We start from the raw sequence: 17,344 nt of genomic DNA on the forward strand, positions 1-17,344 counted from the left end.
GCCGGGGTGCTTGGCACTGGCGATTCGACCACGGGACGATCCAGGAAGGCGAAAAGAGGGCAAACTGGTTATCCCCACCAGTTCAGAGGAAGAAGACTCTCCGGGATGAAGATCTTCTCTGTCGTTGGGAAGTGGTGAGACGGTTCAGCAGGGCTCCACAGGTGGTGTCGTTGTTGCAGGTTGACTCAGCTTCTCCCTCTTCGGATTCTTTGGTCCTGTGGCGACTTCTGAAGTTCCAGTCCCCAAAGCCCTGCTTTTATGCAGAAAGCCCCCATTCATCAGTCCTAGCTGTCACTCAAACATGCTAAGTGGTGAGCCGGGCGGCTCACCACTGGGCCAATCACACAAGAGTGCGACTTGAGTTGCTGAGGCAACTCAGTCCAGGGTGCCTAAACCCCCCCTCCCACACATCCTGTAGACCCACACAGAGTGGCACCACTTTTGGAGGCTTCTGTGGAGAAGCCCGCCAAAAAGAGGAACAAAGGGCTCGACTTGGGTTGGAGTTACAGAGGCGAACACAAACACCATTTTAAAACCGAGTCCTGGCAAAAAGAATATTAAATAAATAACCCGGTGCTATCTTTAACATTGCACCAAAAAAACTCGACGAGGGGGGACTGCACAGTGCCCCCTCGAAAAACAGACCCAGGGGCAGTTTAATTACCCCTACCAGTACTTCCACAATATGATGGTTTGTACTGGTTCTGTTCATAATTTAAGACTAGTAAAGTCAATGGTGACTTTACATGCCCTGGGAGACAGTAGCCAGTCCCAGGGTATGGAGTCTATGTTTGGGGGTCACTATGACACTCCTGTGTTACTGCACTGAGGCTGCTGTGTAACACACTTACCAAAAATACATGAAACCCTATGGAGTAAAAGACCCCATAGCCCATAAAACACAAAATAAACCCCAAAAATCCAGCAAAGCTGCTGGGGGACTCACTAGGTTTGGGAAATTAGCCTTAACAGAGAATTCTCTCTAACACCTCGGCTCCAAGGTTATTCACCAAGGTACTGGCGGTGGCGGCGGCACACCTACGCAGGGAGGCAATCCCAGTGTACCCTTACCTGGACGACTGGCTCATCACGGGGGAGACCCCAGTAATTTGTAGAACAAACATTCAAAGAACGATCGACCGCCTCTTCGAATTAGGTTTCTCCATAAACGAGAAAAAGTCAAGTCTGGTGCCAAGCACCTCCAACCAGTTCCTAGGAGCTGTCCTAAACACACAAGAGGGGTTGGCCTTTCCATCAGAGGAAAGAATACGGAATATACTGCTGCAAATTCCGCAATATCAGGCCGGTCGCCAGATAACGGTACGCAAAGCAATGCGTTTGCGGGGCATGATGGCGTCATGTATTTACCTGGTCCCCCACGCGCGCCTGCGCATGCGTCCCGTGCAAGAATGGTTGGCGAAACAGTGGTCTCAGGCAAGTGGTCAGTGGGACGATCTAGTGGTCGTTTCGCCAACACTTGTACAAAGCCTTCACTGATGGACAAGAGAAAATCTGTCCAAGGGGAAACCCTTTTAGGACCCCGAGATACAGGCGGTAGTCACAACGGACGAATGTCTGACAGGGTGGGGAGCACACCATCTCCACCACACAGCTCAGCGTCTCTGATCTCACTCAATGGCCAAGAATCATATCAATCTGCTAGACCTTCTGGCAGTATTCAGAGCGCTTCAGGCGTTCGAGCCCTACCTGTTGAACCTGTCAGTGCAGATCCTGACGGACATCACAACAGCCATGTTTTACCTGAACAAGCAAGGAGGGACTTGTTCGCCAAATCTGTCCAAGCTTGCCCAGAAAATTTGGATATGGGCACTCAGACAGAACATCTTCCTGTCATCTCAACATGTTCCAGGGGATCTCAATCCTCTGGTGGACTCTTTCAGCAGAGATCCCCTCCCAGAGGAACACGAATGGTGTCTACACAGAGAAATCGTAGATCTCTTCTCTCAGTGCGGTTTCCCCACTATAGACCTATTCGCCACAAGCGGAAACAGACAGGATTCGCGTCCAGGTTCCCCGAACCAGACTCCCAGGGGAACGCCCTGTGGATGAACTGGTCAGGGATGTTTGCGTACGCTTTTCCACCAACACCTCTCATCAGGAAGGTGGTCAACAAGATGAACAGAGAATCGATGACGCTCGTCCTAGTACTCCCATGTGGGCGAGACAACCGTGGTTCCCACACTTACGCAGACTAGCGGTGTGCGAACCCATCAAACTCCCGGGCTGGTACAACCTACTGTCCCAGCACCAAGGTCAGAAAGTGCATCCTAAACACAACTCAATGAACCTAGCAGCATGGCTCCTGAGGTCATAGAGTTTGGACATCTCAATTTACCGCAGAAATGTATGGACATTCTAAGAGAATCTAGGAAGCCAAACACGAGCCACTGCTACTTTGACAAATGGAAAAGATTTGTTATCTGGTGCCAGAATAAGCAAATCAACCCAGTTGATTGCTCTCCATCCACAATTGTCACATACATGCTCCACCTGCTGGACGCAGGGTTGGTTTTTAACTCACTAAAGGTTCACCTGGCAGCGCTGTCAGCATACACCACCTCCCATAACAAGGTGTTGTGGTGCAAAGTACCGGTGGTTAAAGCCTTCATGGAAGGAGTAAAGAGACTTCACCCTCAATTTCAAACCCACCACCAGGATGGGACCTTAACGTGGTGCTATCTAAACTCATGGGCCCCCCATTCGAGCCCATGCATAAAAGCAGTCTCAAACACCTGACTTATAAGACAGCCTTCTTAGTAGCTATTACATCTATAAGAAGGGTCAGTGAAATTCAGGCTCTGTCAGTGCAGGACCCTTTCTTTAGGGTTCATAAAGATAAACTGGTTTTACGTACACACCCTAGGTTCTCACCTAAGTTTATTTCTAAATTCCACGTTAACCAGTCCATCGACCTTCCGGCTTTCTTCCAAGACCCACAAAGCTCGGCTGAGGTGAAACTACACACCCTAGATGTGGTAGGGCGGTCCTATACTATGTAAACAAAACCAGACCGCTAAGGAAAACAGATCAACTGTTTGTCTCCGTAGCTACAGGCAAAGAGGGAGATTGCGTCTCTAAAGGTGCCATCTCTAAGTGGATTATTAACTGTATCCAGCTGTGTTACTCCCTTTCTGGAAAAAACGTTGCCTTTCACGCCAAGAGCCCACTGTACAAGAGGCATTGGGGCCACTCTGGCTTTCATTGCAAATGTACCCCTTGACACCATTTGCAAAGCAGCTACTTGGAGCTCTATTCACACTTTTACTCAGCACTACTGCATTGACACCCATTCCAAGACAGATACTCAAGTGGGACAAGTGGTTCTAAGACATTTATTTTCTCATAACCCTTCTCACATCCCACCTCCTTCTTCTAACACTGCTCGCTAATCTATGCACAGCATGTGATCTAAGCAGATTCCACAAGCCTCAGAAGGGATACATTACTCACCGTAATCGTATTTTTGATGCTTGTATCTGCTTAGATTCACATGCGACCCACCCTTCCTCCCCTCTGAGAGAAGGCGCATGGATGCTTGTAGTCTTATCTATCTATCTATCTGCTTGGATTATCTGTACTCGCGCTACTCCTCATGCTACCTCATGTCAGAAAACATACAATCTGAGGGTCCTAGACGCGTGAGGGATCATGGGTACAGTGGACGTCACACTAGGGATAGTATTACTGGCACGCCCTGTGTCGACGCCCATTTTCGAGTTTCGAAAAACAAACTGTAATACTCTGCAGCTTCCACTAGATGTCGGCCTATGCACAGCATGTGAATCTAAGCAGATACAAGCATCAGAAATTCGATTACGGTGAGTAATGTATCATATATATATATATATATATATATATATATGTATAATATATTCATAATATTAAAATTCTACTTCCTCCTCCAAAAAACCTTTACACTGCTTTGGGAGTCTATCTAAGATGAGGAATACATTGGAGGACACAATCCATTCGAAGAACAAATTACTTACCAACTGGTAACGTTCATTCGACTGGATGTTCCTCCAACGTATTCCTCAACGCCCTCCCATCCTACCCCTCTGATTTTCTGGTGTTATTACCACTTCAACTCGCGCAAGGCTGACACCTGGCTACCTACACTATCTATACAACAGAACAAGAGTGGAATAACAGAACTGAGGCCAACGGGTGCAGCACGTGCTACTTGTATACCCGATGACGTCACCCTCGACGGAGGCCTCCGAGGGACCTCGACTTGACATCGACGCACGGCGCCCTATGCCGAGAAAAATTTCCAAAGCAGCCAAAGCTGGACGAATACATCTAAGATGAGGAATACGTTGGAGGAACATCCAGTCGAAAGAAAGTTACCATTTGGTAAGTAACTTCTAATAGAAACACCCACAGATGTATCATCTCTGAGATATCCTCCAGGTGCTATCTTTGCTGCATACATGTTCCAACAGCCACTAGGTAGTGCTGCTCCGTGTCCGACTCTTCATTTTGACACTGTTGTTGCCTGCACTGGAAGGGTGGTCTTTTGTCTGCATTTGTGCGTGTGTAGATTGTCACAAGTAGGGAGGGACAGAATACACACAATGGAGTTAAAGGTTCCCAAAAAATGTCAGCAGTGAGAGAAAAACAAAGAATGGCAATGCTTAATAAAGACCCTTTTAGGTCATTGTCTTTCGGTACTTTCCAAGCTGTTTCTTTGACACAGAAAAAGTATTGATCCCTAAACTATCAGAAGTTATATTTTTGATCATAGCCTCCAGAACTTGGGTAAGGTGCTAGGATGGCTTGAAGGGCGGTCTACGGAATAGGGTGTAACTCAGGATGCGATAACTGTATAAAACAATGGCACGGAAAAGGTTCAACACAAACGCTATGCAAATTTACCTAATTTAAAGGACCAGAGTTCCAAAGTCCATCACAATCCTAATAAGAAAGCAACATTTCCAGGCATCCACCCAGGGCAGTGTTCAGACAATAACTCAGTTTTAGAGTTTGAGGTACCCCACCACACTTCTTTCATGATGCTTGGTTTCCTGTGATGGCTCTAGTCTTTATCTAGGCTTTGGTCTTTGTTTTGGCTGGGATGCTGGTGCATGGTGTCATCTGGGGAAGTCTTAGACCTGGAAGGATGGGACAATGGCCTCCGCACAGCTAGACCATGAGGATATCTGGCTTGCCTTCTGGATGTTCGGTGAGCAATTCTATTATGTATTCTTCCCCTCTACCTGGGTACTTGAGGGTAGGATTTGTAGGCCCCTGATCTGTGTTTGAAGGTTTGTATGTTTATTCCTCCCCATATATTTCCTCCTGTGCACCTTCTCTGTGCACTTTTCCCCATTTTGATTTTGACCAAATTCTTTATTTTTTTAAATGGGAGGTCCCCGCCCAACTCCCACTCCCCAGACCTCACACACACCTTCTCGCCCCCCACACACCCTACCTGCATTAATATCTACAAAAAAGACTTTTTGGTGAAAGTAAAATGGAGAGAAAGTGCAATAAGAAAGTGCACACAAGGAAATGTATCCAGAAATACAATACGGTTTGAAGCACTAGAAAACAATGTCTATTTGTTCTGGTCGCCTTAATACTAACACCAGGTTTCTAATTATCAGCATCGTTCTTCAGTTGGACTGGTGGTCATGCTATTCTGCAAGGGTTAGACTATACCTCTCAGCTAGCTTTACTACTTCTGAGTTTAGAAATCTTAGAGGTTGCTTCTTTACCAGTCTCTATCCCAATCTTGGACTCCACTGGTACAACACACTCCCCTCCTCACTGGCTATCTGATCCTCTCCGATTGGCCACAGCATACTTTTCTTTCATAATTCTTTTATCTTAACTAACCTTCACTGGTCACCCTTTTCTCATATGATCGCAGTCCTGTCCCTCACGTAGTCTATTGGCTTTGTACCCCATGATTGTTCCTAACGTAATAGGTGCACCTCCTCATTATGATTGTTGCAGTGATCATGAGTCCCTGCCAGTGTGCTGCATTATGTATTAATGAGCATCATCCCTATCCAAAGTTATAAATAGCCTGTCAGCCGTGTTGGAATTGTGTGGCATCGTCATTTTGGCCTGAAGACCTGGCTCACAAGCCTCTTCTTGTTCGTTGAAGCAACTTAGTTTTTTGCCAGTGTTGCAGCTCAGACGACAAGTGCTTGCTGCATTGACTCTGATTGTTAAAACATTTCTGTGGAGCTCCAGTCCGCAGTCAATACCAGAGACTGTGGACCCGTTGTGTACCTACAGTGGGCTCCCACTCTGTGCACAGACAACATACAATTACCCATTGGTATTTCAAACAGCAACTCCTAGTCCTTGGGGTGACAACACTTGCTTTACACTGCCCTCCATAACATACATACCTCCTCTTTCATCATGCGAGGTACTACAAAATGCGCTCAGGATTCGAATAAGGAAGGGCTGAGGGAGCTATGGGGGATACTCAGTTTAACACCTCCAGGGGTCCAGGGTTGCATTATCGAGCAAGTGGCTCTGCCCCCAGCCCCTCAGCGCTTCTGCACCCCTCATTAGGGTCCATTTATATGCGGCCTAGTCAAAACATATGCTGCCATGGCTTCCTTTTTTATCTCAGTTCCTTTTTGCCCTACAGAAAGGCAGTCAAATTATTCAGAAATGGACACTCATGTTGCTAAAACTTTGTCATGTCATTGCCCACGTAAGTTTTAAGACCTGCACAGAGTGTGGCAAGCATATGTCTGTGTCCCATTCACCTTAAAAAGAAATGATCAGGGTGACTGAACTTCTGTACACACACAGTTTGGGACTAACACAATAGGCAACGTTGTTCTAAATGAATGTATCAACAATTTTGCTTTTGCCCAATTATTTTAATGCATAAAACATCGCTAGAAAGGTTTTCTTAGACAGGACACTAATTAGTGACGTAACAGTATCTTTAGATGATACATTGATGGTATTCCAGTCGAATTAACTGGATCTAAATAAAAATGAACATGTAAAATCCCTTACACAATCTAGGGATCATAGTGAGCAAATAACATGTGGACATGGTACATAGCTGTACAGTATTTACAGTGTTGACACTATAAACTGTGGGGAGTCGACACAACAGTGTTTCAGCCATTTATTAGCTGATCTGTATAGTTGGGAGATGGCTGGCCTTCATCAGGACAGGAAGAAAGTTGAAATGGAGGTGTCCTGTTTCGCTCGTCTTTTAGTTTTGCCACGGAATGATCCAGGAAGTCGAAATCTACTGATTATATCTAGAAGAAAATTGCCAAAATTTTTGGTGTTTCTTGAATACCCAACTACCCTGTGTAGAAGTCACATGAGTACAAGGTTCAATGTCCTTTCAACAGACATTTGGATTCATGCTGGTGGTATGCGATAACCGGCTAGAGCTGATCCCATTGCTCGGGATTATACAGCATTCTGCTTGGCACTGTGAGAGACACAGCAGCACTGCGGCATTCGCGTGCGGTTCATGCGGTTTTCTTTGGATCTATTCATACTGCAGACTAAATAATCCTGAGCAATGGGATCAGCTCCAGCCGTTTATCGCATACCATTACCATGAATCCAAATGTCCGTTGAAAGGACATTGAACCTTGTACCCACGTGACTTCTACACAGGGTAGTTGAGTATTCAAGAAACACCAAAAATGTTGGTAGTTTTCTTCTAGATCTAATCGGGCGATTTCGACTTCCTGGATCACTATGTGGAAAAAATAAAATGCGAGAGAAACAGGACACCGCCATTTCAACTTTCTTCCCGTCCTGATGAAGGCCAACCACCTCCCAGCTATACAGATCAGCTAATAAATGGCCAAAACACTGTTGTGTTGACCCCCCCCCCCAGTTTGTAGTGTCAACACTGTAAATACTGTGCTGCTATGTACCTTATCCACATGTTATTTATTCACTATGATCCCTAGATTGTGTAAGGGATTTTACCTGTCCATTTGTATTTAGATTCAGTTAATTCGACTGGAATACCATAAATGTATCATCCAAAGATATTGTTGTGTCACTAATTTGTGTCCTGTTGAAAAACTACTTTTTAGCAACATTTGATGCATTAAAATAACTGGGCAAAAGCAAAATTGTTGATACATTAATTTAGAACAACGTTGCCTATTGTGTTAGTCCGAAACTGTGTTTACAGAAGTTCAGTCACCCTGATCATTTCTTTTTACCCACCTGGGTAGATCAGGGCTAAGCTAGGAGCCCTTTGCCCTACTATGTCCTATTCACACCAGCCATATGTCTGGTCCACAACATGGTAAAGGCCAGATTTCTCCAGTCCAGCCATCCCAAGCCATTGTGGGATTGAGTGGCTAAAGTATTTTTGGTCCTAATAAGAATAAAGCCCCCAGATAAACCGACTCCAGAGAAGTGGGAAGCTCCCCATTATGAGCCTTAAGATACCGCAGTTCCCAAGTGCATGCTAGGGCTGAGGAGGAGTGTGCGAAGAAGACGACAAACACCACTGTCTTCATGCATCATTGAGTGGATTTAAAGTTTTGGAAATGCAAGTCTGATGGAGCAATTTGTTACTGTGATTCAAATTTAACAGTAGCAAGAGCAATTGCAATAGCTTTGCCAATTTCACAAGTTATGGATGTTCTCGTTAATTTCACAGAAATATAACTAGTTTGATCTTTGCAGTTTCCTCAAGTAATTAACAATGCCAAATGATTAACAAGAAAAGGAGGATGGAGATGTCCGGAGGAGGCTTTACTTGGGCAACAGCAGGTCTAATATTGGGCTAGATTCTTAAAGGCAAAGACAACTCCTGTACTTATACTTTGATTTGAATGTTCTTTCACTGTGACTTAATATTGTTTACGTATTTAAACATTGTTATTGAATCGTCTTTATTATATTATTTTTTCTAGATATGCAGTTTGGGTGGTGGCGAATGAGTGACCCAGAGGAACTGAAAGCTTTGCTTAAAGTGCTACATCTTCGCGGTATAAGGGAAAAGTCATTGCAGAAACAGATTCAGAAACACTTGGAATATATTACTCATGCTTGCTTTAGGAATAAGGATGGTATGTTCTGTTTATGTGGACAGGTGTACACATGTTTATCTCCTTTTTTAATTTGTGGTCAGCATTTTTGATGCACCTTTGCAGCTGAGGACACTTATCTGAAACTGCTCACAGTACCTTATTCTTCACCTTTTCTGTAGAAAAGTTTGCACCTTTAAAATGTTACCTACTTAATACAAAAGTCTGTTTACCTCCCAAATAGGCCATCGAGTTCTGGCAGACTCTTCCTCTACAAGCTTTGTTCAGAACCTGCATGCTTGTAAACCTCTGTAGTCACTTTAATTTTTCTTCGTCTCCTTGCAAGATATTTGTGTATCATTCTTATATCGTGGGTCTTGGACACACCTTATGGGGTAGTATGCCACAGAGGCCAGTAAAATGGATCAGCAAACTACACACCTACTGTTGATATCTGTATGCAATGTGCAATGGTTAGAATGCCTGCAAATTCCACTGTTTATGTTCTACTGCCGAGGTTGATAAACTGAGTTCCACTGAGTTGAGTAGTAATAATAGTTATATTGTGATGTACCGTATATAAAGTATTCCTATTATTTATTTGTATATACTATTCAAGAATACATTTTGAAAGTTAAAGTGCAGATGGAGGTAGTTTGCCGGGGCTGGTTGCGCAGGTTTCTTGCTCTTTTTCCCATTACTCCATTTAACCTAGCTGCGCAACTCACTAGCGCACAATATTATCTGATGCTTTCGCAGAATTCTCTTAATTGGGCCTCAAATCTGGATTCCGCTCTGCATATAGAACAGAGACTGTGTTAATGGGTTTCTGTGGTTGGCACACTCAAAACCGTGAACGATAATGGTAGAGTACTTCTAGTTATGTGAGATCTCAGTCTTCTTCAGCACTGTGAACCAATAGGGCACCTTCCAGTGGGTGGTAATCCGCGGCCTACGCCCCTCCCTTCACCCAGAGATGGTTCCAGTTTTTTTTACAGAGTCTACTTCAATATTTGTTATGGAAGAGAAATTTGAAGTCCTTTCCTCAAGAGTCTCCCCTATCATCAGCGGCCATCCAGCTTTTTGACACCCTGAAAGTCTTTACAATCGACATATAATCATAGGAGGATGAAGCATAAATATATCTAACATTCACGGCCATAGAGGATTATGTTGGTCAATTTCAATCCCGCCTCATCAAAACAAAATAGTGGCGCAGGGATAGGTGCACACACCTGGACCAATACAAAACTGTATGCAGCCTTTTCAGCTGAGACTGCTTATATGAGGGATCCAGCCTTCCTAGATGAGTGTTTATGAACAGTTCCTCTAAGATAATTGTGAGGCAGCTACATGGATGAACTTTCAGACTTCTGGTCACCATTACTCTCTATGCATGGCAATACACAATGTAGAAATAGACGAGGTCAGACAGACAGTGTTGAGGAAGATATTTCGATGAGAGGTATGAAAGTAATAGCTTTTCATGCTGTTTATTTTTTCCACCATCGAAATCGGTCGCAAATACAGAGTTCTCTTCCAGGATGATGCCTTTAATTATTTGAAAGTTTACTTGTAGACTCTCTTTCTTTCCTTTATCCTTCTCTTTGCCGCACGGCCAACAAACTACTCGATGGCTTTCGAATGAACAAACTCATCAGCGTCGACAAACTGGTCGATGACCAGATACAGGCCTCTTCGGTCTACAGTCCATTCCAGTAGGGAGACAGGGGGAGTTCTTCATATTGACCTATTTAGAGTGTGCATTTTCTGTCATCCCCTTTCCCATTTTTTTCTCACCATTCTGCCCTTGTAAAAAATAATGGACAAAACTCCCTTTAAATTTTGCCTTATCTGCCACCGAAATTTCCAATGGAAGGACACGTAGTGAGTGTGCAATTACTGTCTCCTGAGGGATCACCCCGAAAAAATCTGCTAATCCTGTAAACTTTTTCGACAAAAAACTTTAAAGGATCGGAGCACCAAATGCTGTGCCGCTCACAACATGCAGGCCAATGCCTCCATCTACGTGACAGAAGACTCCAGCGAGGGCAGTATCGGAGTCATGAGTGTTGCCGAAGGTGAGCAGGGTTCGTCGGAACCCCATGTGCGGCCCCCGGACTCCAAGAAACAAGCCGGCGGATCTGTGATGGAGAAGACACCCAGCGACCAGAGCACAAACAAGCACAAAGTCACTAAAAACATACCCCACAGCTGACTTTTGGCTGTACCATTGAGCGTCGAAGCCTACGCGGTGTTCATGAAGAAAGCCTCAGGTTCTTTACTGTCCTCTGGTCCATCGCGTACTCTTTCGCTTCATGACAGGCCACCGAAACCGAAGGTCGGTTCAGACACTGCACACAAAAAGGCCCTCCTTTCGCGTGCCGAAGAACAGGCAGCGAAAGGTATTTTGGCATCCCCCAAGAAAACTCCAAAAGTGCAGGAGTTCATTAAAAAACACGTTGTGCTTCCCTGCTTAAAGCGAAGTTGCTGAAAAAGTCCCACATTTCAACGCCCTTGCCCCCGAAAAGCACACAGGCTGCACTTTCCCTCCTGTGGACTCTCTCAGGGGCTATGCACCACAACGATCAAACTCCCTCCCAGGCCACTCCTATCATGTCAGGCTTCCCACCTTCATATGACTATACACCTGAACAGTTCAATAAGATTTTAAAGAGGATTTCAAGTTTTGTGGACTTAATGGACAGACACTCAGACCAACTGTCATCCCCTAAAGATGTCTCAGAGCCAGGGGTCTCAACACTGCAGCCCCCTGCCAAAACGTCTCATCTTGAGCCTCAGCCTAGCACCTTTGCTCTAGGCGCTCCGGCCTCGACATACCAAGACACCTCTCAGGACTTGAACTATGACGACTGCTCAGGGTCACAGGAACCAGGGTCTTAAGGGGAACTTTATAGTCAAGACGAAGACCAATTTTATGACGACGATGATGACATTTACGCAATCCAGTCACCAGACAACCTGGACCAGTCGCTAGCAGATTGCCTGTTGATAATCAACTACAGTACAGTGAACTGCTGCTAAATGCTAGACAACACTTTAAAATCGACACTCGGGAAGCACAGGTCGACAAAGACTTTGTGGAAGACATTCTGGGGGAAAAAAAAGGTCTGCCACCCAGTTTATTCCGCTCCTGCAGTCTGTACAAAGGCACATCCAACCATCCCTACTGGAGCGTAGTCTCACAAGGGCAGTCAACCCCAGAATACAAAAAATATTCAGACCGGCGCCCACTGACCGCCTGTATATTCAGGGTCAGGTTAAACCAAATTCATTAGTGGTCACCACCACCATAAAGGGGGCAGGCACTCGCCTGGAGTCGGCAGAGGCCCCGCCAGACCAGGAAAGCCAAAAATGATATACTTTCGGGCGAAAGGTTGCCTCATTTGCAGCACACCAGAATCGCCAACAACACTCTGCTTTTAGCTAGTTATGGTGCCACAAATGGGATGACCTGCAACACCAATTCGAAGCCATCCCAGAACCTCTAAAGGCTCAATTGTTAAAAACAGATATCAAACTGCATCCTGAAAAATAACCTTGATGCAGCAGATAATGCAGGATGCATCATAGCAGAGGGTACGCTCATAAAGGGCCATGTCTGGCTCAGACAGTCTGGATTTAAGTTAGAAACTCAGACAACCCTCTTACACATGCCGGTGGAGCCTTATGTATTATTCTGGAAGGCCGTCGAAGACACCCTTAAGAGTACGAAGGAGGAATAAGACACTCTCAAATCCCTTGACTAGTTGACAAACAAACCCTATGTTCAACTGGGCTCTTCAAACAATAGAAGGTTTCGAGGTCACGGTGCTCAATGTTCCTCGGGCTACACTCAGGGTGGACAGTCCTTGTCTTGGGACCAATCACAAAGTCAAGGTTCCTCTTCCAATGTTCAAAGAGGAAATTCAAGGGGCAGAGGAAGTGGCTCCACCCTCACAAACAATGACGCACCGCTTCAGGTCCCCTCTTATGCCACTCCAGACTTCACCCACACGGGGATGACGTCAGATAAGTGGATGTTGTCCACCATGGCAGGGCGGGCATTGTTATCGAGTTGTTACAAAGACCACCCTACCGCCCGCCAAGAAACAGGAAAATGTCAACAGAAGACACACACATACTGTTGGAAGAGGTAAAGGCACTGCTGGAGAAAGACGCCATAGAGATCGTCCCAGCAAACCAGGTAAGCAAGGGCATTTATTCAACATACTTCCTTGTGCCAAAGAAAGACCTTGCCATGTGTTCTGAAAACAAATATGTGAAACCCCAAAGGTTTCGCATGACCATGCACCAAGAGGTAATCCCACTCCTAAAACAGGGGGTGGGGGTACGTGGCAACATTGGATATGAAAGATGCATGCTTTCATATTTCAATGCTCCCTGCGCACAGAAAATATTTGCGTTTCAAGTATTCAAGATCCCCTTTGGCATCGTCTCAGCACCAAGAGTATTCACAAAGGTACTTGCAGTAGTGGAGCATACTTGCGCACAAGGTCCATCCCAGTGTACCCTTATATGGATGACTGGCTAATCACTGGGGAATCTCCTCAAATTTGCAAACAAAATACGCAAAAAACAATAGACCTTCTCTTTAATTTGGGCTTCTCCATCAACGAAAATAAATCAAGTCTAGTCCCCACACAAATAAAACAATTTGATGGGGCTATTCTAAAGACAAAGGAGGAGCTGGTTTTACCCTCAAACGAGAGAGTGCAAAACATGCTGCTGCAAGTACAACACTACAAAGTTGTTCGTCAGATAACTGTACTCAAAGCAATGTGCTTGCTCGGGATAATGGCCTCATACATTCACTTGGTTCCACAGGCACTCCTGCGCATGCGTCCAATGCAGGAATGGTTAGCAAAATAATGGTCTCAGGCAAGCAGTCAGTGGAATGTTCTAGTGGTTGCTTCTCTAACCTTGGTACAGGCTCTTCGCTGGTGGTCCAGGGACAACCTTTAAAAGGAGAACCCTTTTGTGTTTTGTGCACAAGCAATCCTGACTACAGACGCCTCACTTGCTTGATGGGGGCCTCACTTCCACCACCACGCAGCCCATGGTCAGTGGACATGTGCCACAGCACATAAACATATCAACTTCCTGAACTATTGGCAGTCCTCAACGCTCTTTAAGCCTTTCAGCAACATCGTAAAGGTCAAACAGTGCAGGTCCTCACAGACAGCACCACTGCCATGTTCTACCTAAACAAGCAAGGAGCCACACACTCTCAAAGTCTGTCCAAGCTATCCCAAAAAATATGGAAGTGGGCACTCAAGCGGAACATGTTCCAAACATCTCAGCATATTCCAGCGGAAATCTATTCTCTGATAGACACTCTAAGCAGATACCCTCTACCAGAACAACACGAGTGGCAACTTGACAAAGATATCCTAGACAGAATATTCTCACAATGGGGTCACACCCCATTAGACATGTTCGCCACAATCCTAAATACACAATGCCCAGACTTCATGACCAGGTTTCCCCAACCAGGGTTCAAGGGGAACGACCTGTGGATTAACGCAAAATAGTGCACACGATGCACCAGGAACAAGTAACTCTAATCCTGGTTGCTCCTATGTGGACAAGAAAATCTTGGTTTCCACACCTACTCAAACTGGCGATGTGCGACCCAATCAAGCTCCCAATACCCGTACAACATACTTGCACAACACAAGGGATCATCCCTCCGCCCATGCCCTCAATCTATGAACTTGGCAGCTTGGCTCCTGAAGTCATAGAATGTGGCCAATTGAATCTTCCACAAAGGTGTATGGATATCCTAAAAGAGGTACGAAAACCCAACACCAGACACTGTTATTTCAATAAGTGGAAGACATTTGTGATATGGTGCACGTCACAAACTCTAAACTCAACAGAATGTTTCCCAGCTAACATTCTACACTACATTCTTTACCTACTAGACTCTGGCCTAGTTTTTAATTTCATCAAAGTGCATCTGGCGGCCATGCCAGCTTACACCACTTCACAGAACAAGGTGTCCTGGTTGAAAGTTTGTGTCATTAAGGCATTCATGGAAGAGGTAAAGAAGCTATACCCTCCAATTTCCAACCCTCACCCGGGTTGGGATCTCAGTGTTGTGCTCTCCAAGCTCATGGGTCCACCCTTTGAGCCTATGCAGCTAATCACCTCTATAAGATGAGTCAGTGAGCTACAGGCTTTGTCCGTACAAGACCCATTCTTCATAATACACAAGGACAAGGTTGTCCTCAGAACACATCCTAGGTTCTCACCTAAGTCCATTTTAAAGTTCCATGTAAATCAATCCATAGAACTCCCTACCTTCTTTCAAAATCCATCTAACTCTGCAGAAAGAAGCCTTCATACACTTGATGTGCGTAGGGTGGTCTCGTACTATGGCAACAAAACTAAACCTCTAAGGAAAACACACCAACTCTTGGTTTCCATAGCACCTGGAAGGGAAGGTAATCACATATCAAAGAATGTCTAGTCCAGTGCATACAGCTCTGCTATTCCCTATCCAAGAACGCCTTATCTTTCACCCGCAGGGCTCACTCTGCCAGTGTTACAGGAACTACCTTAGCTTTCATTGCAAACGTCCCTCTAGACGACATTTGCAAAGCTGCTACATGGAGTTCCTTCCATACGGTTACACAGCATTATTGCATTGAGACACACTCTAAAGTAGATTCACAGGTGGGACAAGAGGTCCTAAAACATCTCTTTGCCTCTGTACCTTCTCACTTCCCATCTCCTTGGTCAGGTACCGCTCGCTAATCTATGCAGACAGCGTATGTGATCTAAGCAGATCCACAAGCTCCAAAAGAAGGGATACATTACTCACCGTAATCGTATTTCTAGTGTTTGTATGTGCTTAGATTCACATGCGCCCACCTTTCCTCCCCTTCTGGAGTAGGAAGTGCATACATGTTTTCTGGGTATCACTGCTTTTGCTTTATTACATCTGTACTTATGCTACACTTTTTTTAAAGACAATTTTAATTGGTTTTTCAAAATTATAAACACCGGAACTTAGACATTGCATAGTTCTATACATCACATTACATTTCTATCTGTCTGTTCCCTCCCCTCCCCCCGGCACCCTCACCCCATAACCTGTCCTACAGTGCACCTGATAGCTCCTAATTTTCCTCCTACTCTTCTTTATCCACACTCCTGTCATCCACACCTTCTTGTACCAGGGTATGTTCTGGGCCGTTCGCATTCTGCGTTGAGGCAGCTAATTCCGCGATCAGCTGCCTCCGAGCATCTATCCCCCCTCCACCACAATCTGTATCCTGTTTTGCTGCCTCTTGCCACACCACTGTTTCTGCGTTCGCCCATTTGATCAGGTCCCTCCACCATACTTGTACCAATGGCCTAGCCTGTGCCTTCAATCCCATTGCTATCTGTCGTTTCGCCAATATATATTCCCGGTCCTTTAGCTTGTTCACATGTTTAGCCCGTTTGGGCCTTGCAAAACCGCCTAGCAGACAAGCCTGGAGGGATCCGATATCCAGGGTGATGTCCGCATTTGCTAATGCTTGAGCTACTTCTTCCCAGAATCTGCCTATTTCTGGGCAGGCCCAAAGCATATGGACGAGATCTGCGTTAACTTCCTCACACTTTTTGCATGATTGTATTTCTGCCTGGCTGAATTGTGCTGTTTTCTTCATGGTTAAGTATGCCCTTTGTGTCACATATAATTGTATCTGTTGGAGTTGTGCGTGCCTAGACACCTTTTTGTGGTACGCCATTGCTCTAATCCATAAGGGCTTCCGACAGTCCCTCAAAACCCCTGGACAAACCTTACTTTATTATATCTCCCACCGTCGCTACTCCCTTTGGTTCCCAGTATTTCCGTACATTTAACCTCATTAGTACATCCACACCTTCCAGTGCCACCAGCGGGATCTGCGGGGAATATGGTCTCCTATGCCCCATCAATTGGCAAGCCCTGCGCCACATTATCCTCCCAGTCGCAACAGCAAAGGAGCATGGCTGCTGTACGTGGGTCTGTTAACCAGATCTCTTTGTTAAGGAAGAACTGAGTATTACCTGTACGCAATAGTCGTGACTTGGCCGTCTGCTCTTCCGACAGCCACCTTGTCATGAATTGCAGCTGACTTGCAAGAAAATATACTTCAAAATTAGGTAATTTTATCCCCCTTTCTTCGTATCGGTTCTGGAGCTTCCATAATGCCACCCTGCACATTGAATTCTGACACAGAAAGCTCTCACATATACCATGTAATTTTTTAAAATAACAATTTCGGTATTGCGAACGGGATATTTACGAAATAATGAAGGAGCCTCAGCAG

The 17,344-nt window shown here is 45.2% G+C and overlaps 1 protein-coding gene across 16 annotated transcripts in view; it reads left to right on the top strand.

Annotated features, from left to right (window-relative positions):
• BAZ2B (bromodomain adjacent to zinc finger domain 2B) overlaps window positions 1-17,344 on the top strand; it is a 2,602,315-nt gene that overhangs the window by 2,128,479 nt on the left and 456,492 nt on the right. For all 16 annotated transcript variants that reach the window (XM_069616356.1, XM_069616365.1, XM_069616369.1 and 13 more), the window contains one exon: window positions 8,904-9,059. In XM_069616356.1, the coding sequence (XP_069472457.1) occupies window positions 8,904-9,059 (156 nt within the window). The remainder of the gene's footprint in view (window positions 1-8,903; window positions 9,060-17,344) is intronic.

This window comes from Ambystoma mexicanum, chromosome 9 (genome assembly GCF_040938575.1).
Source record: "Ambystoma mexicanum isolate Mex_15411 chromosome 9, UKY_AmexF1_1, whole genome shotgun sequence".
NCBI lineage: Eukaryota > Metazoa > Chordata > Amphibia > Caudata > Ambystomatidae > Ambystoma > Ambystoma mexicanum.